Source organism: Engystomops pustulosus, chromosome 1 (assembly GCF_040894005.1).
Source record: "Engystomops pustulosus chromosome 1, aEngPut4.maternal, whole genome shotgun sequence".
Taxonomy (NCBI): Eukaryota; Metazoa; Chordata; class Amphibia; order Anura; family Leptodactylidae; genus Engystomops; species Engystomops pustulosus.
In genome coordinates, this window is record NC_092411.1 from 76,214,409 (window position 1) to 76,237,885 (window position 23,477).

The 23,477-nt window shown below is 40.3% G+C and overlaps 1 protein-coding gene across 6 annotated transcripts in view; it reads left to right on the plus strand.

Annotated features, from left to right (window-relative positions):
• SFSWAP (splicing factor SWAP) overlaps positions 1 to 11,927 on the plus strand; it is a 63,493-nt gene extending 51,566 nt beyond the window's left edge. For all 6 annotated transcript variants that reach the window (XM_072144410.1, XM_072144409.1, XM_072144412.1 and 3 more), the window contains 4 exons: positions 1,100 to 1,228; positions 8,933 to 9,094; positions 9,357 to 9,429; positions 11,492 to 11,927. In XM_072144410.1, the coding sequence (XP_072000511.1) occupies positions 1,100 to 1,228; positions 8,933 to 9,094; positions 9,357 to 9,429; positions 11,492 to 11,557 (430 nt within the window). In that variant the 3' untranslated portion in view covers positions 11,558 to 11,927. The remainder of the gene's footprint in view (positions 1 to 1,099; positions 1,229 to 8,932; positions 9,095 to 9,356; positions 9,430 to 11,491) is intronic.
• Positions 11,928 to 23,477: the final 11,550 nt, after the last annotated feature.

The window sequence follows — 23,477 nt, forward strand, 5'->3', positions numbered from 1 at the left end:
TTTTTTTTTTTTATTTCATTTCAATGTTGCTTTTATGTGCTACTTTTCATCCAAGCAAGGTTATTCATTACTATTACTTCTACGCCTACACAGCTTTTACAATGTTTATAAATGAGTGAACCTTGCTTGGAATAAAATCTCACTTTCTCCATTTTGGCTTTGTGAAATATTTTGAGTTATACTATCCAGTGTAGAAATTAGCCTGAAAGTGGCATAGGGCCACATTTCTCTACCCTTCCAGTGTAGCATTTTTATTATGGACACTGACCAGTAAAGTAAACTGTCAGCCCAAACCTGCTCTGATTTTACCTTCAGTCGTGTTCTTTCTTCACAACATTAACACACTGCTAGGGAAATGCTGCAGTGCAATAGAATAGCTTTTGCATTGAGACAGTTGTGTGTTTTTTTTTTTTATCTTATTGTTCACTCAAAGAGAAGTTGTCGGCGATGAACCTAATAAATCTATACCAGTACCTTTACGCATAGATTGTAAGATCTTGTGAGCAGGGCCCTCATCCTATTGTTCCATATGACTGTGCTCTGTAATGTAATAGTTCATTTTATATGTCCCATTTGATTTGTAAAGCGCTGCGGAATATGATGACGCTATGTATGTAAATAAATATTATCAAGCAGATGAACATCTTCTTTTTATAGTTTATCAAAGCAGAATCATCCAGAAAATCTGCTTTGCAGTGCAATATAAATTGGCGATCTAAGATCAGAGGCTGACTGCTTGGTGCTGACATCAAACTTTCTTTGCCTCAGAACGTCCCCATCCATTGTGATTTACATAAAGTTCGGTGATATCACAAGGTAGCTCCTCCAAGTCACCACCATGTGCTGTTGAGGGTAGCCCCCAAGTCTGTCGCTGGGTTAATCTGTGACGTTCTACAGTTTTTTTGTAGATCACTTAAAATGTTATTTTCTGGATTATGCCACCATGCAGGGCTATAAAAGGCACATACACACAAAGGTATCTATGGTGGCCATATGCTATCTGCCACTCGTATGGCCTTTTTTTTTAATTCATTATTAAGATCTTTTATTTTTAATCATAAACTGTCTCATTTGCATTCCTTTTTTTCTGTGTTTTTAGATCACGTTCAAGATCCCCCAGAAAAGCACCTCAATCAACAGAAAGGAGAAGAGAAGATGACAGAGATAGAGATGTCACATGTTCCTATCGTGTGGGACATAGCCCTGGAAATAGCAGGAAGCGGTCACGGTAAGGAAATGATACGTTTTGTCTGTTATTCTCAGTCACGGTTAGGTGACCCACAGCGCATGCAACGTAACAATGCACAATAGACCTCAATGGGGGCCATGAGCTAGCTGCAATTTGTGCGACTAACTCATGGCACCCAAAATTAGGTTTTTGATGCAGCTAAATGGACGTTCTAGAAAACATACATACAAAGAAGTGATCTAAAACGTAACTTTTACTGAAGTCTCAAGATGCATATAAAATACAGTACAAAAATGCTGCTTCCAAGTAGAATCCTTTGTGCATGAACCCCATCTAGGAAAGAAATGGACGTATGCAGAACATGAGCTGGGTGGCCTAATGCTCAAAGTGTACAGATAACAAAACTGAGGAACTAGTATGTGGCTCACCTTGCGGGCTCTGCAGCGTATGTCGCCAAACACGCAATGTGTGTCTATTAGTGTTCTCTCAGGCGAGATATGTCAGAGTGCTCGTCCAAGAAAGAAGGACACACCGTGTCCATATAGAGTGAAGAGGATAGGTGAATGTAAGCAGTGTAAGATAGGACTTGTGGATCTCAAGAATGGGGTCAAGATGACAATGTCACTCTCCCTGATACACCCCAAGTCCAACTTCTCTGATACCCTGAAAACCTAACCTCGGAGTGGTGGTCCTAGTTGGCCACAACCCCGACAGGAACCTATCCCTGGCTGAATAGCCCTATCAAAAAGCCTACACAACCAGAGTGGTCCCAGTAGGAAAGGAAATAGGTGTCTAGTAGCAGGTTATGGACAAAAGCTCGTCCTATAGACACTAATACACATCATAGGGGTCAAGGCAACCAAATCCTGACAGGACCTGTTTCACCCTTCCTGTGCTCATCAGGGGAAATGCGGTACGCTAAAAAAGTCCCTTGGTCAGAGTCCTAGGTAAGAACCAGCGGTTAGGTTGGGGCTGTGAGGGCCCAAATGCAGCGTCCCCGTGCACGGCCTTGCAAGACCAGTGGGTCCACTAAATGGACGTTCTGAATTACAAGCCAAACTAAGGGGTCAGATTTGAGAGATTTAAAATGTATTGCATTTTTATTTTGTGGGATAAAATCTCTGATAAGGAATAAGATAAATGTGAATATCTGGCTGCTAAAAGTAACTGATTAAGAAAAAATGAAAGGCGGCCAGTTTTAGTGCAAGTAATTCTCATGGCTGGTGCTGTACAATATAATAGCCAGTCTTCTACCGACAAAGAGAGAATTTTCTTTTTCTCTTATCCATTTTTAGAAAATCTCAAGTCCAATTTCTCACAAACTATGGGATGCCTTCCCCACCGTGTTTACAGCCTTTGTCATAGTCTTCTCAGCGATAACATGTAATGATGTCTTTTCTCACTGTTATTTTTTTTCAAATGGTTTTTTTGATGTTTTGGCTGGACAACAAGAAATGCTTTCCTTTTAATGAAATGTTCATCCTATTTTAATATACGCCTTGAGTTTCAGGGAAGATGCAGCCCTGGTTTGTGAGCGTTGCCTCATTCTAGGATTTTTGTCATTACCTAAGCGCATCGGCCACAGATGTGATAATGAATATTGTCTACAGACCTGGTGATCTTGCTGTGCTTTGTAGTACTTTTCCACAGCTTGGGAGCCAGCAAGGTTCAGTCTCGTACTGTGTATTCAAGAAGAGCTTTGTGTGTCTTACACAATGTATGTTCCATTTTCCCTTTGCACTTGACTATTGTCCAGGTTCCTAGTGCTTTTGTATACCGCTATAGGCAATGCATCTGAGTTTATGAGCTATGTAAATGCACAGGTAGGCATAGCCTGCTGGTTAGTTTAAAAAGAATCCTCCTCGGGCTTATCGTAAGATGGTTTACACTCTCAATCCATTACAGAATAACATTAATTAGCTGAGATTGTGACTTGGAATAGATTTACTCAGTTTTTCTTTAGGCCATTAGAAAGGTACATGACGTGACGGTAAAATATTCGTATTTCTTGGTGATCTGCTCCAATCCTTGTCGTGTGACAAGCAATCTCCCTTTCTGTCCACACAGTGATACGGATAGAGATAGAACCACTAACCCTCGGCATAGAGGTTGTGTTTCTCTATTCGTATGGCGGTCACTTTGTGGGTGTGATACAAGCGTTTGCAGGGTTGCGTACAGCATCTGCATTTGGCATTGTAATGAGTTGGTGGAGGGACTCTATAGACTAAAGCTTCCTGGGCACAAGGTTTGTACTTTACCAGGCCACAAACAGTGGTCCTGTGTAATGTTTGCAGTCCATGCGTCAATGGTTGGTGAGCAGTGATTAAAGTAATAAGACTGCTAGTTGGCTTTTACACAGGGCTTTGGAATCGGTGGCCTTTGGCATGAGGTGAATGTGTGCGGTAGTTCATGTCCCCATTTCCTAGTCCTCTACATGGGGCCTAAATAACGTTGTAGGGAATGGTGCTTCCTCAGGAGAAGGCAGCCAAGCACGTCTGACTGATCTGTAGTGACTGACTGCTGCTTCATTCAGTTTCAGTGTGGGTGGAGCGGTGAGGGAACTCTTCAATGTCCATAGACTCTTCTCAGACTAGTATCATTTTAGGTTTCCCCAAGAGAAGGCAGCCCGGCATGTCTGACTGACCCTTAGTAACTGGCTGCTGGTTGCCATTTGTAGTGTGTGGCACCCCGTGACCCTGATGACATAGTTCTGTGTAGCAAGTGCGCTATGTAAGACGTCTTCTATGCCTCATTTGCATTTGCCTGCTGTATCTCTTCAGTTGAATGCTTAGTATTAGTGGTTGTGTAAATGATATCATAAGAAAGATTACATTTCTGCTGGAGTGCGCTGGTGAGTTTGGCTAGCAATTAAGAGACATTGGAGAGAAGCCCTTATTCGCGCTCGTCTTGCTCTTACAATGATTCCCCATCACACGGCGTAATAAGTGAGACAAATTAGGGCAATTTAGCTCATAGATATTCTCCTATTCTCCGAGGGTCATTTCTGAAGTTGGCTCCTAACATTTGTCCTGTTTGAATGATGACGCTGTTCACTTTTTTAGAACATTGGGCTCCTTTTAGATGTAAATGTTAATATCCCTTCTTTAATTTGCAGCTTTCCAAATCCAGACTATACATATTGTCATGATTTATGTAATGTACATGCTTGGTTTTGGTAGGATTTACTATTGCATATCTCCGGCTCATGTAGTTGAAATGAATAGAAGTCTTTCTGTGTAAAAGTTTAATGAGAATTTTACATTTGTTTTTCTACGGCAAGAACAACTGCTCAGACAGATAAAGATGAATATTCCCCTCATACAATATGTATTTTGTAGAAAATTATATATCTGTTCATTATCTTGCTGGCACGCAACAAGCGTTCTACAGTGAATAACGCCAGAGGTAGAACTGGGGAGGGCAGGGCGACAATTGTGTTTTGGCTCTATTTTCCTTAAAGTGGTATTCCCACAAAGACAAGTTTCTTATGTACTCAGCACATCAAAATAACATTCTCTAATTCCCTGTTAACAAAAATGCAGCATTTCACAGATATAAGTCCAACATGTCTCTATCAGTCCTGCTGTGCACAATTTCAGATGCCTCTAGATCCGACCCTGTAACTTCAGACTTTGGGTCGGGTAGCTGCCATCTTGGATGAGGTTGTCTTGTGCCTGTAGCCACTCCCCCTGAGACACTGATTCACTTCCTGGCAGGAGATTGTGAGAAGAGACCAGCTGCAAACTACAAGCTACAAGGAGATAAGTGATCCGGGGGAAGGGGGGGGGGGGGCAGGCACTGAGATTGAGAACAGAGATGTAGCAGGGCCGACTCTAATAGGCAGCTAACGGATCTTGTGCATCTCTGACCTGTCTCGCCTCTTTCAGTTGATAAATATGGTGTTGCGCACTCTGATGTATTTTTCCGCCATTGTGTGACTTTAGGGTTGCGTTTTTTCTTGCTATAAAAGCCACAATAACGATGTTAGCGCAAACATTATACAATTATAATGTTTATACGCCAAGAAGCTACATAAGACTAATGATAAATCTCCCCCTCTGTGTCATTGTGTTAGTACAGAAGCCAGATGAAAGTGTATATACACTTAGATTGGTCATAATGTGTCTGCTACAGAGGCCCCGTCCTCACCCTGGGATTTTGTACTGAGCACCATAGAGAGCGATAGGAGCTAAAACTGAATAAAATTGTAAAGTAAGGGGTTAAAATGATCTTTGTGTTAACATCACTAGGGGATTGAAATGTTAGAATTTTCTTTCGTAGGAAAACCCCTTTAATTATTATTTTTATTTAAGTGGGTTTGCCAGCATTACAGCTAGTCTACTAGTAGTGTAAGCCATACAATCTGACAGCTGGAACCTCAACCATCACGAAAAAAGGTTCTTTGTATCCTTGTGTGAATTCAGCAGATGTGATATGGCAGGGCTGTAGTAGATGGCGGAGACCTTGACCATGCTTCCATCTGACACTCTGTTCTTACACTGCTTTTCACCTCCATTCTCATGGCCACAGATGCCATAGGTCGTAGCTCGTAAGATGTCATTTTGGCTCAACAGCTTTAAGTGGCAAATCTAATAGACTGTAAAAAAACATTGAAACCTAATTAAAGGGCTTGATCACTTTCAGCAAATAATTGATATTGTTTGTGCATTGAAAAGTTACTTGGTTTTCCAATAATCTTTCTGTATCAATTCCTCAGTTTTCAAGATCTTTGCTTGCTGTCCTTCTATAGAAAGCTTTTTTACTTCCACTGGATTGAGATCTGTCCATGGTTATGTGATGGGCATGCCAGTGCACGAGCCGATAATATCACATGGTTCTGAGTACTTTCTGTGATAGTAATGGCTTGTGCACCTTCCGGCCCTTCATATCACCATGGACTGATTTATATCCACTGAAAGTAAAGCAAGAAGCTTTATATAGCAGGAACGCAAGCGGAGATCTAGAAAACTGTGTGGAATTGATACAGAAAGTATATTGGAAAATTTTCATTATTCAAACAATGTCAAGTATTTGCTCAAAGTGGACAATCCCTTTAAGATCCTTTTTTTTAATCTTGCATTATGTTTTATGACTTGCTGGCCACTGGAGGACCTTGCATCTCTGGCAGCCTTATGGTTCTGCAAGGAGGAGGTAGTAAAACGTCCTTGGAAACGCGAGTGTTCTGCATTATTATTTTTTTGTGCTGCGTTTCTTGTTATGCAGTGTGTGAATGGGATTTGTTACCTGCTGGAAGGTTTGCAGCACCTTGTCCCCTGCTGTATTGCCTTGCGTCTTCCCAGCCTGAAGAAAACTCTGCAGTCAGAAGCTATACATGTATATAGCAGTTAGTTGTTACATCTGTAGCGCTAACTCTCCTCTCATGTGGCATCTCATTCATTGCCTCTGGAGCAGCTGCAGCCGTTCTGTATGGGTATTTCCTGCAGAGAGCACAAGCTTGTTCCTTGTTTTCCCAAGTATGATGTGACCCGGAGTGAACAAGGCCATCTTCATGCTGGATCCCCTGCCTGTTGCAGACCCTGACCTTTGCAAGATATTTGGGGAACAGGGAATTCGCTGTGCAGCTGTGATATATCTATTGTTTGACTACCTCTGTTTCCAGAATACAAAGCTACAGCACTAAGGTTGCCCCTTAATCTCACTTGTTAGACTGGTTCATTGCTTGTGCAGTGAAGAGTCTGAAATGGTAATCGCCTATCTTTTATAGTACAGTTCTAATGTAAAAAGCATTTTAAAACTTGTCCTTCCCTCAAAATATCCATGCATTTAGATTTATGCTTAGGAATTGTGCATTCATTTTGGAGATGCCTCACATGCTGCTTTCACTGATATTAGCTGTACCTCTTTTTAGACCTGCTGATATGCAGAACAATTAATCTCAAATATTTGATAAATCTTCCCAAGTTCTGACATACACTTTCTCATAAAATGGAAGCAAATTTGTCCTACTCTTTTAAAAAGTCAGGAACGCCCCGTGTCCTTCTACGCCAGTGACCGCGCACCTATCCTAATTATTTTACTGCTTTTACCAAAACAAAAAAATATATAAATTCCTCCCACTGTTTGTATATGCTGCAGTTTTTTCCCTGAAATTGTAAAGAGTGAACTGCTGCACACATCTTCAGCTTGTCACTTTATGGTGACCTTTTATCCTTGGATTTAAACCTTTGCAGTACAAAGGATGAAATTGGCAGGCAATGCAAGCAGTTACACAATAATCTATACTGCTTTGTGTGTTGTACCGCCTTAGTGTTTTCTGTAAAAAAAAAATTTGTGTAGGTTTTAGGAAGCTGATATGCCTGTATCTGCCCTATGATGAGCCATTCTCCTGTGTCCCAGTACCCAGTAATGACTCCACTCACATAAGACAATGATGGGAAGGCAGTAGATCACAAAGTTGCTAACTCCTTGATCATACAGTTAAAGCTTTTCCAGTTTTATGTAAGTATTAAGTCTTCTCCGCCTTCTCCAGCCAGTGTGAAATAAACGCCTGTCTCATCCTACTCCAGAGAAGGAGCTGTACTCGCGCCGAGCATTCACCGCAGCGAAGATACAGCTGGCTTCCTTTTCCTGCTGACTTCTAGGCACAGTCCCATCTTAAATGTTTACATTTAATTATTGATGGACAGATGTGCCTAAAAGACGCTCCATTTCTTCTCCTTTTACAGTGTGTAATCTGCCATTAATATGATCCAACAAACTAGAGGTTGTTTGTTTTTTGGCATATAAAACCTTCAATAAATAATTTCCTACATGCACTACATAAAACCCTGAATGTAAAATGCCTCAATTTATTTCTCTGGATAAATGAAATCTCCCTTGTGAGCCACATCTCTATGTGTTAAACGGCTCCTGACTAGCCCATCCAGCAGTACGCTATTAAACACACAGTATGAGCTGTTCAGCAGTGCTCCTCTACCCAAACTTGTGGTAAACAGGCCTTTAAATGTTAGTTTGGATTGTACACAACAGTAACATTGCATGTTATGATACAGGCTGCCTGTGCCCCAAGCCTAATGCATATGCTGGAAAATGCTCCTGGCTAATTGCCAATTTAAAAAAATAAATAAACATTTTGCCAATCCTTTGATTTTGTGATTTGTAGAGTTTTTTTAATTTAAATTTTTTTTACTGCACTTGATTACGGGGTCTGTCAATATTATATGAAAAATATTATGGTTATGATTCTTTTATAAGATCTATCTTTACTGCTGAACTGCTGACTCTCTACCTGTGATTTATTTTCTCCCAAAAGCCGGTTAATAATGAATGTCAATGTATTAAAAAGTTATAATATTTCCCAATATTTTTTTTCTATCAATTCCTAGGGTTTTTTTTAGAGCCCTGCTTGCTGTCATTTAACAGGAAGCTTCATTGTTTACTTCCTGTAGATAAAAACGGTCTCTGGTCTTGTGGTGTCACACAGGTGCAGAGCTGCTTATATCACACAGCTCAGACTACTCTTATGATGAGCTGTGCATCTGTGTGACATGCTTTCTAAAGCAGGACAGCAAGCAGAGATCTAGAAAACGGTACTATGTAGGTGTACAGATTCTTAATGGTCATGCATCCTCCACTCGAAATCTGGAAAGGAGAATACGCAAATACATTTTACAGATGGGTATAAGGAAAACTTTCCCTCAATGCTCAGCCTTGGGAGGAAAATATGTAGTCATCCATCCATAAATTTCCTTCATTGATAGTAAATATTTTGTCTCCTTACAGGAGTCCGCACGGAAATGGGAAGAAAAGACACTTTAGACCAGAATCTAAGTACAAAGCAAGATCTCGTTCCCGCTCCCCAAGTAGACAAGGAGCGCATAGTTCAGCGCACTCAACAAGTATCTCTCCCGTGGAGAGCAGAGGATCAAGCCAGGAACGATACAGGTAACGCTGGATGTTCTAAATTTATACGGGGGAGATTTCTGCACAGTCCAGGGGGCTGTCCACTCGGTGGCTGCCTGCCACCCACACATCAGGGACCGTACAGTCCATGTTCTGATCACCACCTTAACTTGTCAGTGTAGAAATTAATGGGATAAATGGACACATGACAATTTATGCTGCTTCTTCTTTTTTCAACACACCAAAAAACTATTCTGAACAATTTGGAGCTTATTTTTCTGTAATAATACCCTTCTGCTTGCAGGGAAAGGCCCCAGGACAAAGATGGCCACATTGCCTCAGAAATTGTCTCTTCTGTACAGACCAAAATAACTCAGGTATTTATCATGAATGCACTTGTTTCTACTAATCGTTATAGTATAATAATTACAGGACCTCATGTTTTGGCATTGTTAGGATTTCAGGATATGAAGATCCTAACCCTTTAATGACACATGACACCTGACGCATGCAAGTGTGGAGAAGGGATTATGGATAGGGCTTGGCATACTCAGAAAGAAACTAAAGTGTGAATAAGGGCTAAGTTATACCTGAACGGGAAACTGTAATCATTTTGGGCTCATCGATGTGTTTCACAGCGGAACATCTGCAAAGAAAGGGTTATTCTTCAAGGTTCACATTTCACTTGCTTGTAATGAGTGGTAATTGCTGTGTAAAATATCTTTAATTACGTGGCTCTACTCTGCTGCCTACTATTGTTGGGATCACTAGAATAAATCAGACCCTAATTGGTAATGTCAGGCAGGCCATAGGTTAAATGAAAGAAGTAATTAAATAACCGCACGCCGTACAGAGATATGCAGAACATAGCAGGCTAATGCTAAATGTAGATGTTCCTGGCTTGTAAACCTGCTGGGGGAAGGTCCTTTAAAATGGCGGAGAACAAACTCCTTTCTAGCAGGTTCTCAGGTTTACACTAAAGCGGCTTTTATTAATACTATGAGTATTAAATGGGTGTTCCTATTTCAGCAAATTAATTGTTTGTACTCTAAAAAGTTATACAACTTTCCAGTATACTTTTTGTATAAATTCCTCGCAGGTTTCTAGATCTCTGCTTCCTTTGATTGTATTGAGAGTTTCTATGTTTTTTTTCCTCTGCACAGAAATCTGATCATGGTCACACAAGTTCACGACTCATTATAACCCACAGCTCTGATTACTCTGTGATATAACGAATTGTCAGATTTCTGTCCACTGGAAGTAAGCCTCTCAATGTAATTTATTATAGATATGCAAATTTAAGGAAATTTTTAATGGAAATCTCAGCAATTGTGTTATAATTTGTCGATTTCTTCCACTCCTTGGTAGAGATTTATCATACGCTGGCACTCGGCGTGGACCTCATCATGTATCCCCCGGCCTCGCTACACTGCTGAATAAAATTGCAGCATGTCCGACCTGGCGAAGTTCTGAGTAAAAATTTGTGAGCAGCCAGCAATGACTATCCGCAGATTTCCAAAAAGTGAGCAGGCACGGGTTAGAAATGCCCCATGTGAGCCCCTTCTGCCATGATGTTGGTGTAGTCGCCAGATTAATCGCAGTTTCTTGAAGTACACAATAAATTGTGATTATTTCAATGATTCTATGCCAGAAAACTGGCGTAGAAACTTTAATAAATCTCACCACTGATCGATTGCTGGCCCAGGGACAATTGTCCACAGTTTTCAGCTTTACTTTGTTTAGAAGTATAAGTCTTTAGCTATAACCTGCACTTGATGATCAGTCACATACTGGCATGGCATGTCACAGCTCCAGACGCCCAGCACTGGATAGGGAGGGAGAACTAGAGCAGAAGTATTTTTATTTCTTGTGGATAGCAGCATTTAATTTTTTATTGTATTTTATTGCAATGTTGTTATAGGGATTATCATAAATATACTGAGTGAATATATTTCGCCTCTAGTTTTCAGTTCAGATTTCTGAAATGGAAATCCTTTCTTTCATGATTTATATCATCATTCATATTTAATGGTCTGTGTACATTACTCTCCATTATGGGCTTATGTCAGATATTCCTGTGACAAAGGTTCCTATGCTTATGGTGCACACGCTGCCTCTGTTTCACTGATATTTTCTTGGCATTCATTCAGGAACATAAAGAACAAGCTGGCAGACACAATATAACAAATGTAATAACCCAAAATAGAACACAATGTAAAGTCGCTGCTTGGGTCATTTGACACCCTGATTATGCTGTTAAATTATATTAGCAGTTTAAGTAGAAGTGTAAAACCTTGTTTGTCAATTGCTGCATGGGGTTTTATCCTGAATGTGATTGGTGTAATGCCTTGTGTACATCTGTATATAGATGGCCTTTATGAAGTTCACTGATGTGTTTTAAGTAGTGTTTAATATTCATTATGTTTGGGTTTTTTCCAGGACCTAATGGCTAAAGTAAGAGCGATGTTGGCAGCATCAAAAAATATGCGCACGGGTGCTTCCTGATACGGTCAGTTGTAAAGGAGACGAGAAGCTTACACCACAGCCGGAGGTCCAAGAGGATTGGGTTTCAATTTGTATGCTGTAATTCCACGCGATTTCAATGTGAAATCAGATTTACACATGGTCAATTTTTCATTGACCCTTTTCCATTCATTTGTTGCCGAATTACATTTCCCATGATGCTCAGCAAGCTATTGGAGACTACGTTCCAAGAACTTGGATATACCACATTAACCATCTAATAGACTGAACTTTATAGGACTTGTAGATCAGCAACATTTGTAGTTTTGAAGGACACTTTATAAATTGACCAGCAGCCAGCCTTGTGTATATTTGTATATATATCATTTGTGTATTAAAGTGCTACAAAACACTTATTTTTATGTCCCTTGTTTTTGGTTAGTCTTGAACATTAGATGGGGGGGGGGGGGATTAATGAGGTAAACCACAGAATTCCTCTATCATACTAGTGTATGTAAGTCATGAGCCTTCACCACAAGGCAAAACACTCCAAATCTGCAAAGGAGAGTAGTGGGACAAGAGCTGCCCACTAAGCTTATTATTTAGTGAAGGGTTTAGAAAAAAAAAATATATATTAGGATTGCAATCTTGGGAGAGGATACTGAGGTAGCTGGGTTGCATATTGAGCCTAAAGTGCCCAGTGGAGTTGAGGCTGGGGACTAGATGTTGAAGCAGCAAGCAATTGAAGGACTTTATAGATCCATTTGCACAAGCATGTTGCCTCCTCTCTGAAAAATGTAAAGCAAATAATTTAGAGACACAGACTTCAAGAATGGGCCAAATATGCACATCCCTGCTATGATTTACTGCTGCATTGCCCTTACCCCTTGGGTAACTGCTGTAAAGGCAGAGGGGAAAGGCTTTGTTGTGTTCAGTAAAGATTGTTTTCTGTGCACCAGATTGATCCAAGTTCAGCTAAAATCCAGGAATTAAAATGCATTTTTCTTCTTCTGCTTCTAAAACATACTAAGGTATTTTTACACAGATCTATACCTAACATCTGCAGTTTTACATGGTCAAAACAGATGATTGATCCCTTTTTCATTATGCACGGGCATTTGGCAGTGTAGTTATACCTAAACCATGGCCATTACCAGTAATTCTGGTAGCATGAAATGTTTATAAGGTTCTGATGACCCTGTGAACACTGTTTTTGAATCTGTCGTACATTGAACGGCATCTAGTGAACACCCTATTCTCTTGGATTGGGTTATGTTGCGTTTTTTGCTAGAACAAATGAATAAATCCATATAACCTGCTTTTTGTATCACATATAATGGAATCTGTGATGGTGGCCACTGACAGCCTCCTGTGCATTTGTGTCTCATCTGTTTACGGCGTCATGCACATGACTGTTTTTTTGAGGGCCGTAAACTAACCACATTAAGGGCAGCTAATTTGTGGCCCCATTGACTTCTGTTGTGCACAGTCAAGGTGCGTGGTGCATGCAACAAGTCTCGCCACACCATGAGCGAGCCAAGCGACTGCTCCACAAGTCTTATACTTGCAGCAATTTGCAGTGCGGCCACTCTTTTCCCGCCATTGTTCACCTGGTCAAAAGGGGTGGCAAAAGGGACCTCTGTCCTCTTTATCTTTTCCAGATATTATTTTACCTGTATGGAAAGTTGTGTGTAAACTACAATTCATATGGCACGTTCATTGTTCACTATGCTGCCGTCTACCTCTCACTTCCAGTGAACTTCTACTTCTGCCTTTGAGCCATTACCCTTCCAAACCTCTGTGTAACTCTGGAATAAAATAGCTTGAGACATTTCTATGGATTCTGGGTGCAGGTTTTAGGAATTATACTGCAATTTCAGACATTTTCAGCTTTGGCATTCGATTTCAATGTCTAGTTGGATATACATATTCCAGAGGAAGAGAAGCTTCTTTTCTATTCTAGTGTGAATATATACAAGTTAATGTTCTGCATTAACTAGAAACTGCTGCACAGGTGTGTGAGATCTGAGCGGAAGGCGTCTATCATTTTTAGCATGAAATACATTGGGGCGCAAGAGTTGTACTAGTTTTCTCTCAACAATAGTATTCATGGAAAGTTTGCACCGTAGTGAATGGGACCATCAATGCGGTCAAGCCAACAACACAAATAGTTTAGTGTAATTTATTAAGTAGCATTTTTACAGCATGATTGGCACTTCTCAAAAGGGTCATTTGCTGTACTGTGGGAACCCCCCTTGGCCCTGGCAGATTTAACATAGTTTACACCCGTTTCTTGGTGATTTTATTGTAGATACATGATGAGAGAGTAATCCGTGCTTCTATGCCAGTAAACTGGTGTAGAAGCCCTGAAATAATCACGATTGCCATTGAACGCATTATTTGCCCCTTTATGCCATCTTCACAGCAAGGAGGCGTGAATGAGGAGTGGCTGGTGGGGGAGTGGCCCGGCCTGAAGCAGCCCGGCCCAATTCCTGCACCCTCGCTGTAGCAGGTAACTTTTACAAATGACCTGGCGCTGCACAGGTCTGCCTGCAGGTGCCTCTTAATGTATCTGGAAGGGCGAGGATTTCATCATGCACAATTGGTGCACAATAAATCTCCCCCCACAAAGTGTCATTTATCATGTTTTTTTTCTTTTTGCCTTATTTATCTTTATGGGTTTTTCATGGTTTTCATTTGGTGCAATTTGCACCTTTTTCACACTGAAAGTTCTAATCCTTGCTGCTTGCCAGAGTATTGTTCTGTTTAGATTTTTAACCATATGTTATATTTTAAGGATGTTTTTTTAAGCAAAACTCTAATGGATAGAAATTGCCTTTTGATCACACATGCAGACTTTTATGCACATTGTTGCAGAAACTATCCAAGTGAATAAGATTATGATTTGCACACACATCCGCAATAAATGTGTATGGACATAATCTTAGTCAAGAGAAATATGAGCAGAAATTTAACCCCTTCAGGACTCTGCCTATTTTGGCCTCTAGGATGCGGTCCCATTTTTCACATCTGCCCTGTCACTATAAATGCTTATAGCTTTGGAACACTTTAATGTATACAAGTGATTTGCTTTCTCGTGACACATTGTACTTCAAATTAGTTAAAGAATTTGGATGATATATTTTGTTTAGTTATGAAAAAACTAAATTCGCCAAAAATTTGGTAAAATTCTTTATTTTCAAAGTTCTAAATTCTCTACTTTTGATGCAGATAGTCATAGCACCCAAATAAATTCATAACTTACATTTCCTAAATGTCTGCTTTACGTTGCCATGATTTTTTAAGATTCCACATATTTTACTAGAATGTTATGAGGCTCAGATTTGGAAAAATCGCCAAAACCCGTATTTAGATGGACCTGCCTAACTTTTAATTTACTGTGAGAGGCCTAAATAATAGCGAGACTCATAAATTACCCCATTATGGAAACTACACCCCTCAATGTATGAAAAACCCCTTTAAGAAGTTTGTTAACCCTTTAGGTGTTTTAGAGGTTAAAACAAAATGGAGGTGTGGTCTACAAATTATATGCTTGACCGCGACGTGTAAGGGGTTAACACTCGTGATCAGTGTTGGATACGATCACGGGTGTTTGAGCGCGGTGTCAGCTGTAATATACAGCTGACAGCCGCTGCTTCTGGTGCTGGCTCCGGCACCGACGTTATAGAACCCGCACAGACATTCTGGTGCCCGTAGGGTGAAGGCTGCAAGGTGAATGAGATACTATACAAATGGATGATTAATCTGGTTCAATATAAGACTGGCTCGTTGTACATTGCACCTTCTACTAGTTGGTCTAGCTTGCTACCATACAATATATAATTTTCTGGTGCACATGCAGTGTTTTGTCTGGCCACGTCTCCTGGTTACCAAGGAAACGTTTTCCCTGTTTTTGGACAAGTCAGAAAACTGCCTAAAAATTGCCAAACATCTAAAATAAAAGTGGCGCTCAGCATTTCAGGTGCAAATGACTCCAGTTTTCTGGAGTAAACAGATTGGTACATCTCTCCCCCATTGGTTCTGTCCCATGTGCTCTAAAAGAGAGCTTCTTTTCTTCTAGTCTCCTACCTCGACTAACCGTGCCATCCATTTCTTTCCTGATGCTTAGTAATGATATATCTGCTGATTTTTGTATTGACATCAAGTCCTTGAGGACAACTATGCAGTAAATTTTTTAATTTGTCTTATAAATATGCCAAAGTGCTGTTATTTCCACGCTGGCTGCTCTAACATGATTCACATCATATTGCAAAGTGCTTGGTCGAGGGCCAGTCAGGAGCGCTTGGTATTCATTCAGCCACGCTGCCATGTGCCTCGGTTTCTTTGCTTCTCTGAGCGGTCGGATTTATGGGGGGACAAAAGGGGAAAAGTCTCTCTTCCACAATAGCACCTGGACTCTGTGAGAACAATTAAGCTGTCTAAGTGGACCTGGCTTTAGGCACCAACAGAAAAAGAATTCTGTACCAAGGCTCTGATTTGATTAAAAAGCTCTAATTTAATCGTGATCTGTAGGATCCTCTGTGCTTATAGAGACCTTTGAGTGTCAGATTATTAGCTCATCAGCCGCACTTAGTTTCTCAGTGTGAAGTGCCTACATATTTCTGCTGTAGGATTACTGCACCCAATACTTACCTGCCAGTCATCTCACTAATTATATCGGTGCTTGTGATCAACACGATGCAGATATATATGCAAAATTATGTACTCCCTTATCTTAATAGACTGCTGTATCTTTCTGTGCAGATTTCTGTAAAATTCTTAAGAAACAAAGGTCTTCAGCCAGAAAAAAAATTGCCTAAATAACATCTCTACTGTTCTCAATCTTCTACATGTGTATTGATATTTATTGGCAAGATAAAGACTTGCTGAGTAACGCTGCATCATATAGAGATTGAAGATGGTGAGAAATCACTTCATGCAATTGGGACATCTGCCGAGATGAAACATTTAGCAGAATACGTGCAGTCATTTACGCCCCCTAAAGAGTACGTGCCCTCAGACGGCATCTTTTGGTCAAGAAGCCAATCGGAAAGACTGGTTCCATGTGAGCGAGTATGTGAAGTATGTCTGCGCTGTCTCTGCTGCTTATTTCCACAGCTTTGTCTTGAGAAAATGTATATCTGACTGATTAGATGTAACCAGAGTCAGCCAATTTTTCCTTGGCCCGTACCATAAGGAAGTTCTGTGGCTGTCATCTGAATTACTTAAATATAATACAAAATACATGACTGAGCCCTCACACACACATGTATTTTTCTCATGTGTGCTAGCTGCTCTTTTTGTTGCTAGCCCACGTCCTTATGTATTTCCATGAGCTCATACACATGGCTGTTGTTTTCAAAGCTCTAAACATGAAATGAGGAGATTTGCCTAATTGTATTGCCGGTAACATTTGCATTTGCAAAACACATACACTAACGGCAATCAAATTTCTGCAAATATCTCCACAGATGTTATATTGCGTTTCAAATGCAATGTAAATGCTACGTGTGAACGCAGCCTCGGAGTTGTCCTATTCTTGGCCAAGTTTGCGGCTCTGCCCTCCCTTAGAAGTCTATTGGAGTAAAAAAAAAAATGTTTGTATGGAGGGAGCCTACGGCTGTGTTCGGTATCTAGCACCCAGTGTTTTTCATTTAAAACAATGCAAGACATTGGATTTTAGTTGCCCATATGTGAACAGGCCCAGGCACCCCCAATGTGAACACAATGCAGGTTCCATGTATGGCCACACCCTAAGGCGGCATACACAAATCCAGAAAAAGGAGGGTTAAACACTCCTCTTCCTCATTTTTTTTCCCCTCCACAGAAAGCTGAACCATATTTTAGAAAAACATAACAACATGTGTATATTTGGCTCAGTGGACGCCTGGCTCGGTCACGGTGCGGTGTGAGCCGGTGCCATAGATCTGTTATTAGTGTAGAACTTTGTATATAGAAGTATGTGTGTATAAATGTGTGTGGTTGTATAAATATGTGAGTGTACAGATATGTTTATTTTTTTGTAAGGGGTAGGGGGCCCCATTGAGAAGCCTACTATGCTGTCCAACCTCTCCTATTAACGCCCCTGAGAAAGGCACAGAAAGTTGTGCAGGATCACAGACTGTGATGACGGAGCTGAGATATAGAGGAGCATCTCTGCCTCCAGTGTTTTCTGCAAGAGCACCAGCACAAGGTTATGTGAGCTATAGAAGTGCATCTACCGCATGGTCGCCCTCCCGTCTAGATGTAGGTTAATGTATCCAAAATGTCCTCACCTTCTAGAATTTCATAGAGATAGTCAGCACAGAGTGAGAAGAAACCCCAGGCTGCTGCTTTAATGGGCTAGGCCGAGGATGACAAAGGAAGAGCAGTTTATGGGTAATGACAGTAATAGGCAAATGGAAATATAATTAATATCAGCAGGATACTTTCAATGCACCAAAAGAATAAGAGTCTTGGGCTGACATGAAGAGTTGGGACAAACTTCCAAACTACAGATCTAAGTGTGCCCATATTGCACTAAGAAATCAATTCTTTACACTTTTTAAAGGACATCTACAACCAGGATGAAGGGTTGAAAACCAAGCACACTGACATACTGTTGCATCTCCCTTCTGCCATGATCTGATCTTCTTTTAGCTTCATAGCTTCTTATCCAGCAAAAAAGTATAAACAATTATGCAAATGAGCCCAAGGGGCTCTGGGCTACATGGAGCCTGGAGCCCCTCAAATATGCAGATGATCCTAAGAAGCTAAAAGAAGAGTAGATCCTGCCAGAGGAGGCACACAGCAGTATGCCTGTGTGCTCAGTTTATAATCCTTCATCCTGGTGATAGATGTCCTTTAACTTTAAAGCTGTGATATTAATATTTTCCATGTATAAGGATTTAGCACTGAGTATTTGTGGCTATCTCTCGTATGAATGTGTAGCAGTCTAGTCTGCATGTCAATGCTTTTTGCCAGTATGAAGAATGACTTCATCTGAGAAATGACACAGATAGCACTTGATAGGGCAACAAATCTTGCTAGAAAGAAAATGTGCGCCTCCTTTTATTGCACATAGAAAAATGCATTGAATTTAAAGGTCTCAATCCTTCACTTTCATTCTGTTCACGCTGTCTCAACATTATCTTCAGGCCTGACCAATAGCATCTGCCTGTCAATGCAATACCATTCGGCCCTCCAGCAACCTCCACCCGCATTCACTCTAATAGGTCTATTACCTTCAAGGCAAAGCTACGCTATCTTTTTTTTTTTGTGATGTTTTCGGCAAATAAATAATGGATGACATGTTCTGCTTTTTTTTTTCTACCCAAATACATCGTTTTATCCACATTTTATTTTTCTATCCAGGAAGAAAAAATAGTTTTAAAATGACACAAAACTGTTTTGCTTGTTGGGTATTAATGCAGCTATTGAAGTTGCCAACCCCTTTAAACGCATCTAAAAAAAAGATACAAAAACATCTTATATTCTTATTTAGTTATATATAGGACACTTTTTCACTTACTGCTCAGGCAATATATTAGCTACAAACTGCCCTGGAAGTTGTATGGCTTCCTAAAACACGCTAACTATTAACATCACTGCTGTGTGGACATATGTCTAGAGCCAGCAAAAGAGCTCAGTTTTACAACTTTTTGTTAACAGAAAGCAGTATCTAACATAGGCTGGGTCACGCCAGCTTAGATTATCCACATGGGTAAGAACTTTACTTCATACATATTCTAATAAGACACCTTTCTTAGGTTATAGGCATGGCCTGTTTACCTATATATATATATATATGTGCAATATTATGCCGTGACTGTTTGGACAGAGCTCCTTTTCTGTGTATCCCATCCACCGCTGTAATTAACCTTTTTAAACATGTTTTGTCAATGTATTTAACCAAGATTAATAAAGATCATCATTTTTTGTTATTCAACTTAGTCGTGCATAATTTGGCTTTATCTCCCCTTGGAGACACAATCGGTTATATGTATTAGGTTTTGAGCCGAATTGGTGTATATATATATATATTAGGGGTATTTACAATTTATCTGTGCTTCAGATGCCACTTGGCAATTAAAACATAAAGGGATGGTCCCTTACCCCGGACAATAGACTCCATTATATGTCCAAAGCTGCAGAGTAGCCAATGCATCAGGACCAGGAGGCAGGGATCACTTTCCTGCAACCTCCATACATGTCTGCTTCTGCTCTTTAGTGGAACTAGCAGGTCCCCTAGCCTGGGCATGCGGCCCTCCTCTATGTCAGCTCAGAGCTGGAAGAAGAAGAAGCATGACTGCTATGTGGGAATAAGGGAAAGGTAAGAACCTTATTTTTTGTTTAATGGTCAGAAACGGGAGAGGCCACAATATGAGGGAGGTGGAGGACAGGGGCCCACAATATGAGGGGCATAGAGGGCAGTGGCCACGACATAAGGGAGAGATGATGGGGATTCAGGACAGAGGCCACTATATGAAGGAGTTGGATGACAGGGGCCACTATGGGAAGAGGAGGGAGTGAAAGTTGGCTACAATACACAAAGCTAGGGCATCATAAGTATGGAGAGATAAATAAAAGTGGGGAACCAAAAGTAAAGAGAGGATAAAATTAAAGGAAACCTACCACTTTCAAATTGTACTTCTAAGCATCACATACAGTGCACCAGCTCAGGGTGAGCTGGTGCCGGAGTATATCTTCGTTATTTCCATAAAGCGCTGTAATGCTTTTTAACACGTTTTTAATCTTTATATTTGAAGCAGCTTCGGCGCACCATGCGCACGCCTGAATAGGATGTGCTTTTTTGTTCCTCTTTCTCTAGCCCAAATGATAGGAGGTATACATATGTGTTTCCACCGAGACATATGTGATCAGGAACAATCCCGATCACATGGGTTTAATTGGAAATGCAAATTCGATTGAGTTAAGCAGCTCCTTGTTGTGTTTTAATTGCGTGTGAAAGAAGGGTACGTTCAAGCCTTGTAGTTAAAGGACATCTACCACCAGGATCAAGGATTGTATACCAAGCACACTGACATACTGGTGCGGTCCCCCTCTGGCAGGATCCGCTCTTTTGTTGTACTTGTTTTTAAGAAAAAAGGGCTTTAAACATTATGCAAATGAGCACTAGGGGCTCCAGGCTCCATGAGCACCTATGGAGATCGGAGCCCCTCAGGTTCATTTGCATAATTTTAAAAAGCTTATTTCTTGTAAAAAACAGGCCATAAGAAGCTTAAAGAAGAGTATATCCTGCCAGAGGGGGCACACACCAGTACGTCAGTGTACTTGGTTTATAATCCTTGATCCCCATGATAGATGTCCTTTAATGCTACACTGTTACATTGTTAACAACTTCATTCTGTTTTGATTAAATACATTTTTTTGAAGATGACATTTCATTTCTATAAGTGTCCTGATAAATCAAGAACTTTAAAGTAAATTTTCTTAAAGAGAGTTTTCATGTATCTGTCCCAACATTATGGTATCACTTTTGATATGTGTATTATTGGGCTCATTTAACTGTTTTGTTGTATTGAAATTAGCAGTGAAAATAAATGTAATAATCATTTTTTAAACTACAGTATGATTATACAGTATGAGTATAACTACAGGATGATTTTTAATACTATTGCCAAAGTTGTGTTATGTGCGTCTATCCCCTGTGTGCATTGCTTCTAATTAAAGAAAAGGTTTGTCCTGAAAACACAACACAATAGTTGCAAAATTTTATGCGGACAGCAAGTACATGCAAACTTTATCTGCTTGCAAATTACAATACTATGATACGTATTCTCATCAGATGCTATAACTGCACTGTGATATTTGGCCCCACACTGTCTCATGGTCAAACTTGTTACCTAGCCCTTGTCTAAAACTGAGTTATTTGTAAATAGGGAGCTTTTCTGTATCTCCTGGTGCTTGTTGTTTGGGAAACCTGAAACCGCTGACAGCTGAAGAAATACATTTTTTACTGTGTCGCACCATTGTGTCTATTTGTCACAATAACATTGATGGATTGCAATCTACTTGTGTAAAGGGGGGGGATACATGGATGATCCTTATTTCCATAATGTAACACCTAATCATCTTGTGATTTTCTATACAATTTGCTAGATGGTTGACACAATTGTTGATGCTAATGACAATATAATGTACTCCTCCATTAGCCACAAGTAAGAGATATAGTAATTTCTACAGAATAGAGATAGCCCAATATGAGCAATGCTTTCCAATAACATTTCTGTTGCTATTAAACAAAAGGCAGAATCGACAATGAGTTTTTCCTGAGTCCTTTGTTTAGAGGCTTCGATGTTGTAAAGCTTTTTTCTCTAGCCTTATACCACATCCAGATCTTTTATTGCAACTCTGTAGCTTTTGTTTGGCATCTGTCAATCTACTATTAACAGACGGATGTAAATCAGTCTTTCTGCAGTGTTTAGTTAATGACCATGGCGATGCAGAGTCAGCACAGTGGGAACACGACAGCAGTTACTGTACCTAGCAGACCAGCGCGGCTTCTACCTAGCTCAGTGCCTGCCAACTCTATCTGCAATTAAAAAAAACATCATTAAAGCTGACCCGGCATAATTGCTTTCACCATCCAAGACTCCATTTATATTAAAGAAAGAATACCAGAGCACAGATCTTTAGACCGAAATTGAGCAAATACTCATTAATACAAACAATCGGATTGATGTACTTGAACTTTTAAACCCTTTTAACTGTTCGCCATTGTAATCTCCAGACACGGTAACAATGTTTCTGTACTTGTGCCAATAGCAGGAAATATGATTTGGCTTTCAGGGTAAAAGGGAACCTGGACTGATATCCACCATGATCTATATCCTTATGGTGGAGAAGGTAAGAGGTTACACTTGACCCAATGGGACTAAAGCTTTGTCAACTTTCAGTCAGTCTCAAAATTGCCACTTCCGTTTGTGACATGATTCTTTTATGTTGTCAATGTACGTGTGTATGTAATTTAGCAGGTTGTCTTAGGACAATGATTGATGACATATTACTAGAGTCTAGTACAAAGTGCCTTAAATGTCTGTTGGGGTTTGCATTGCTGTGACACCATCTGCAAGGATAAAGTGACAGCAGTGCTGCAGAGTCACTGACATATTCCTTTCCTGTAGGCTCTCCAATGTGACAGTAACTGGACCTCAGCTAACTGGATGCTGATAACATATTTTAGTATGAAGAAATTGTAGTAGCATCTCCAACAGGGTGAATAAAATGTCTACTTTATGAGCACATCATTAAAAAATAGATGTACATCAGTCCTTATGTATGTGTGAAATCAACAGGGATACATGTCTTGTATTGTAAGCATACTGAATAGTTAGGTCACTATCTCCTAATATGCAAACCAAGAACAAAATCCATTACTGGGATAAGAGCTAATGACCCACATTTATAAAAAAACAGTCTGTGCTATGTGCAGTTTGCCTGTCCAGTGTGCAGAGGGCGCCAGATTCATGAATTGTGACGCACAATCTTCATGAATCTGGCGCCCCCTGCACTGCTCCAACAAAGTGCACCACCTTTAACATAGTTGCAGCACAGAATTTTATGTCACGTCGTCCATAGTGCAGTCGCTACACAAATGTGTAGCGGACACTTTATAAATACATGTGCAAGCAGTTTTCACTGAACAGAATGTGCAAAGTTAGACAAAAACTGGTGCAGAGGCTTTAATAAATGTGGACCTCTGTCTTTCCCTTCTACAAATGGCTGCAGGGAGATTCCCTGCTCAATCGGCACCTCCAGCAGTGTTGCCGATCATTGCTATGGCAATCCGGGGTCTGAGCTAAGACCCCAGGGTTGTCCACAATAAATGCCTGTAAGGTCCTGTTACATACAGTACCTTAAAGCCAATGTGTCAGCGTATGCATAAGGGCGACAGTGATAATCAATTTGCTTATTCATGTCCCATAGTGGGACAAGTCAAAAAGTTAAAAAGAAAGTGAGA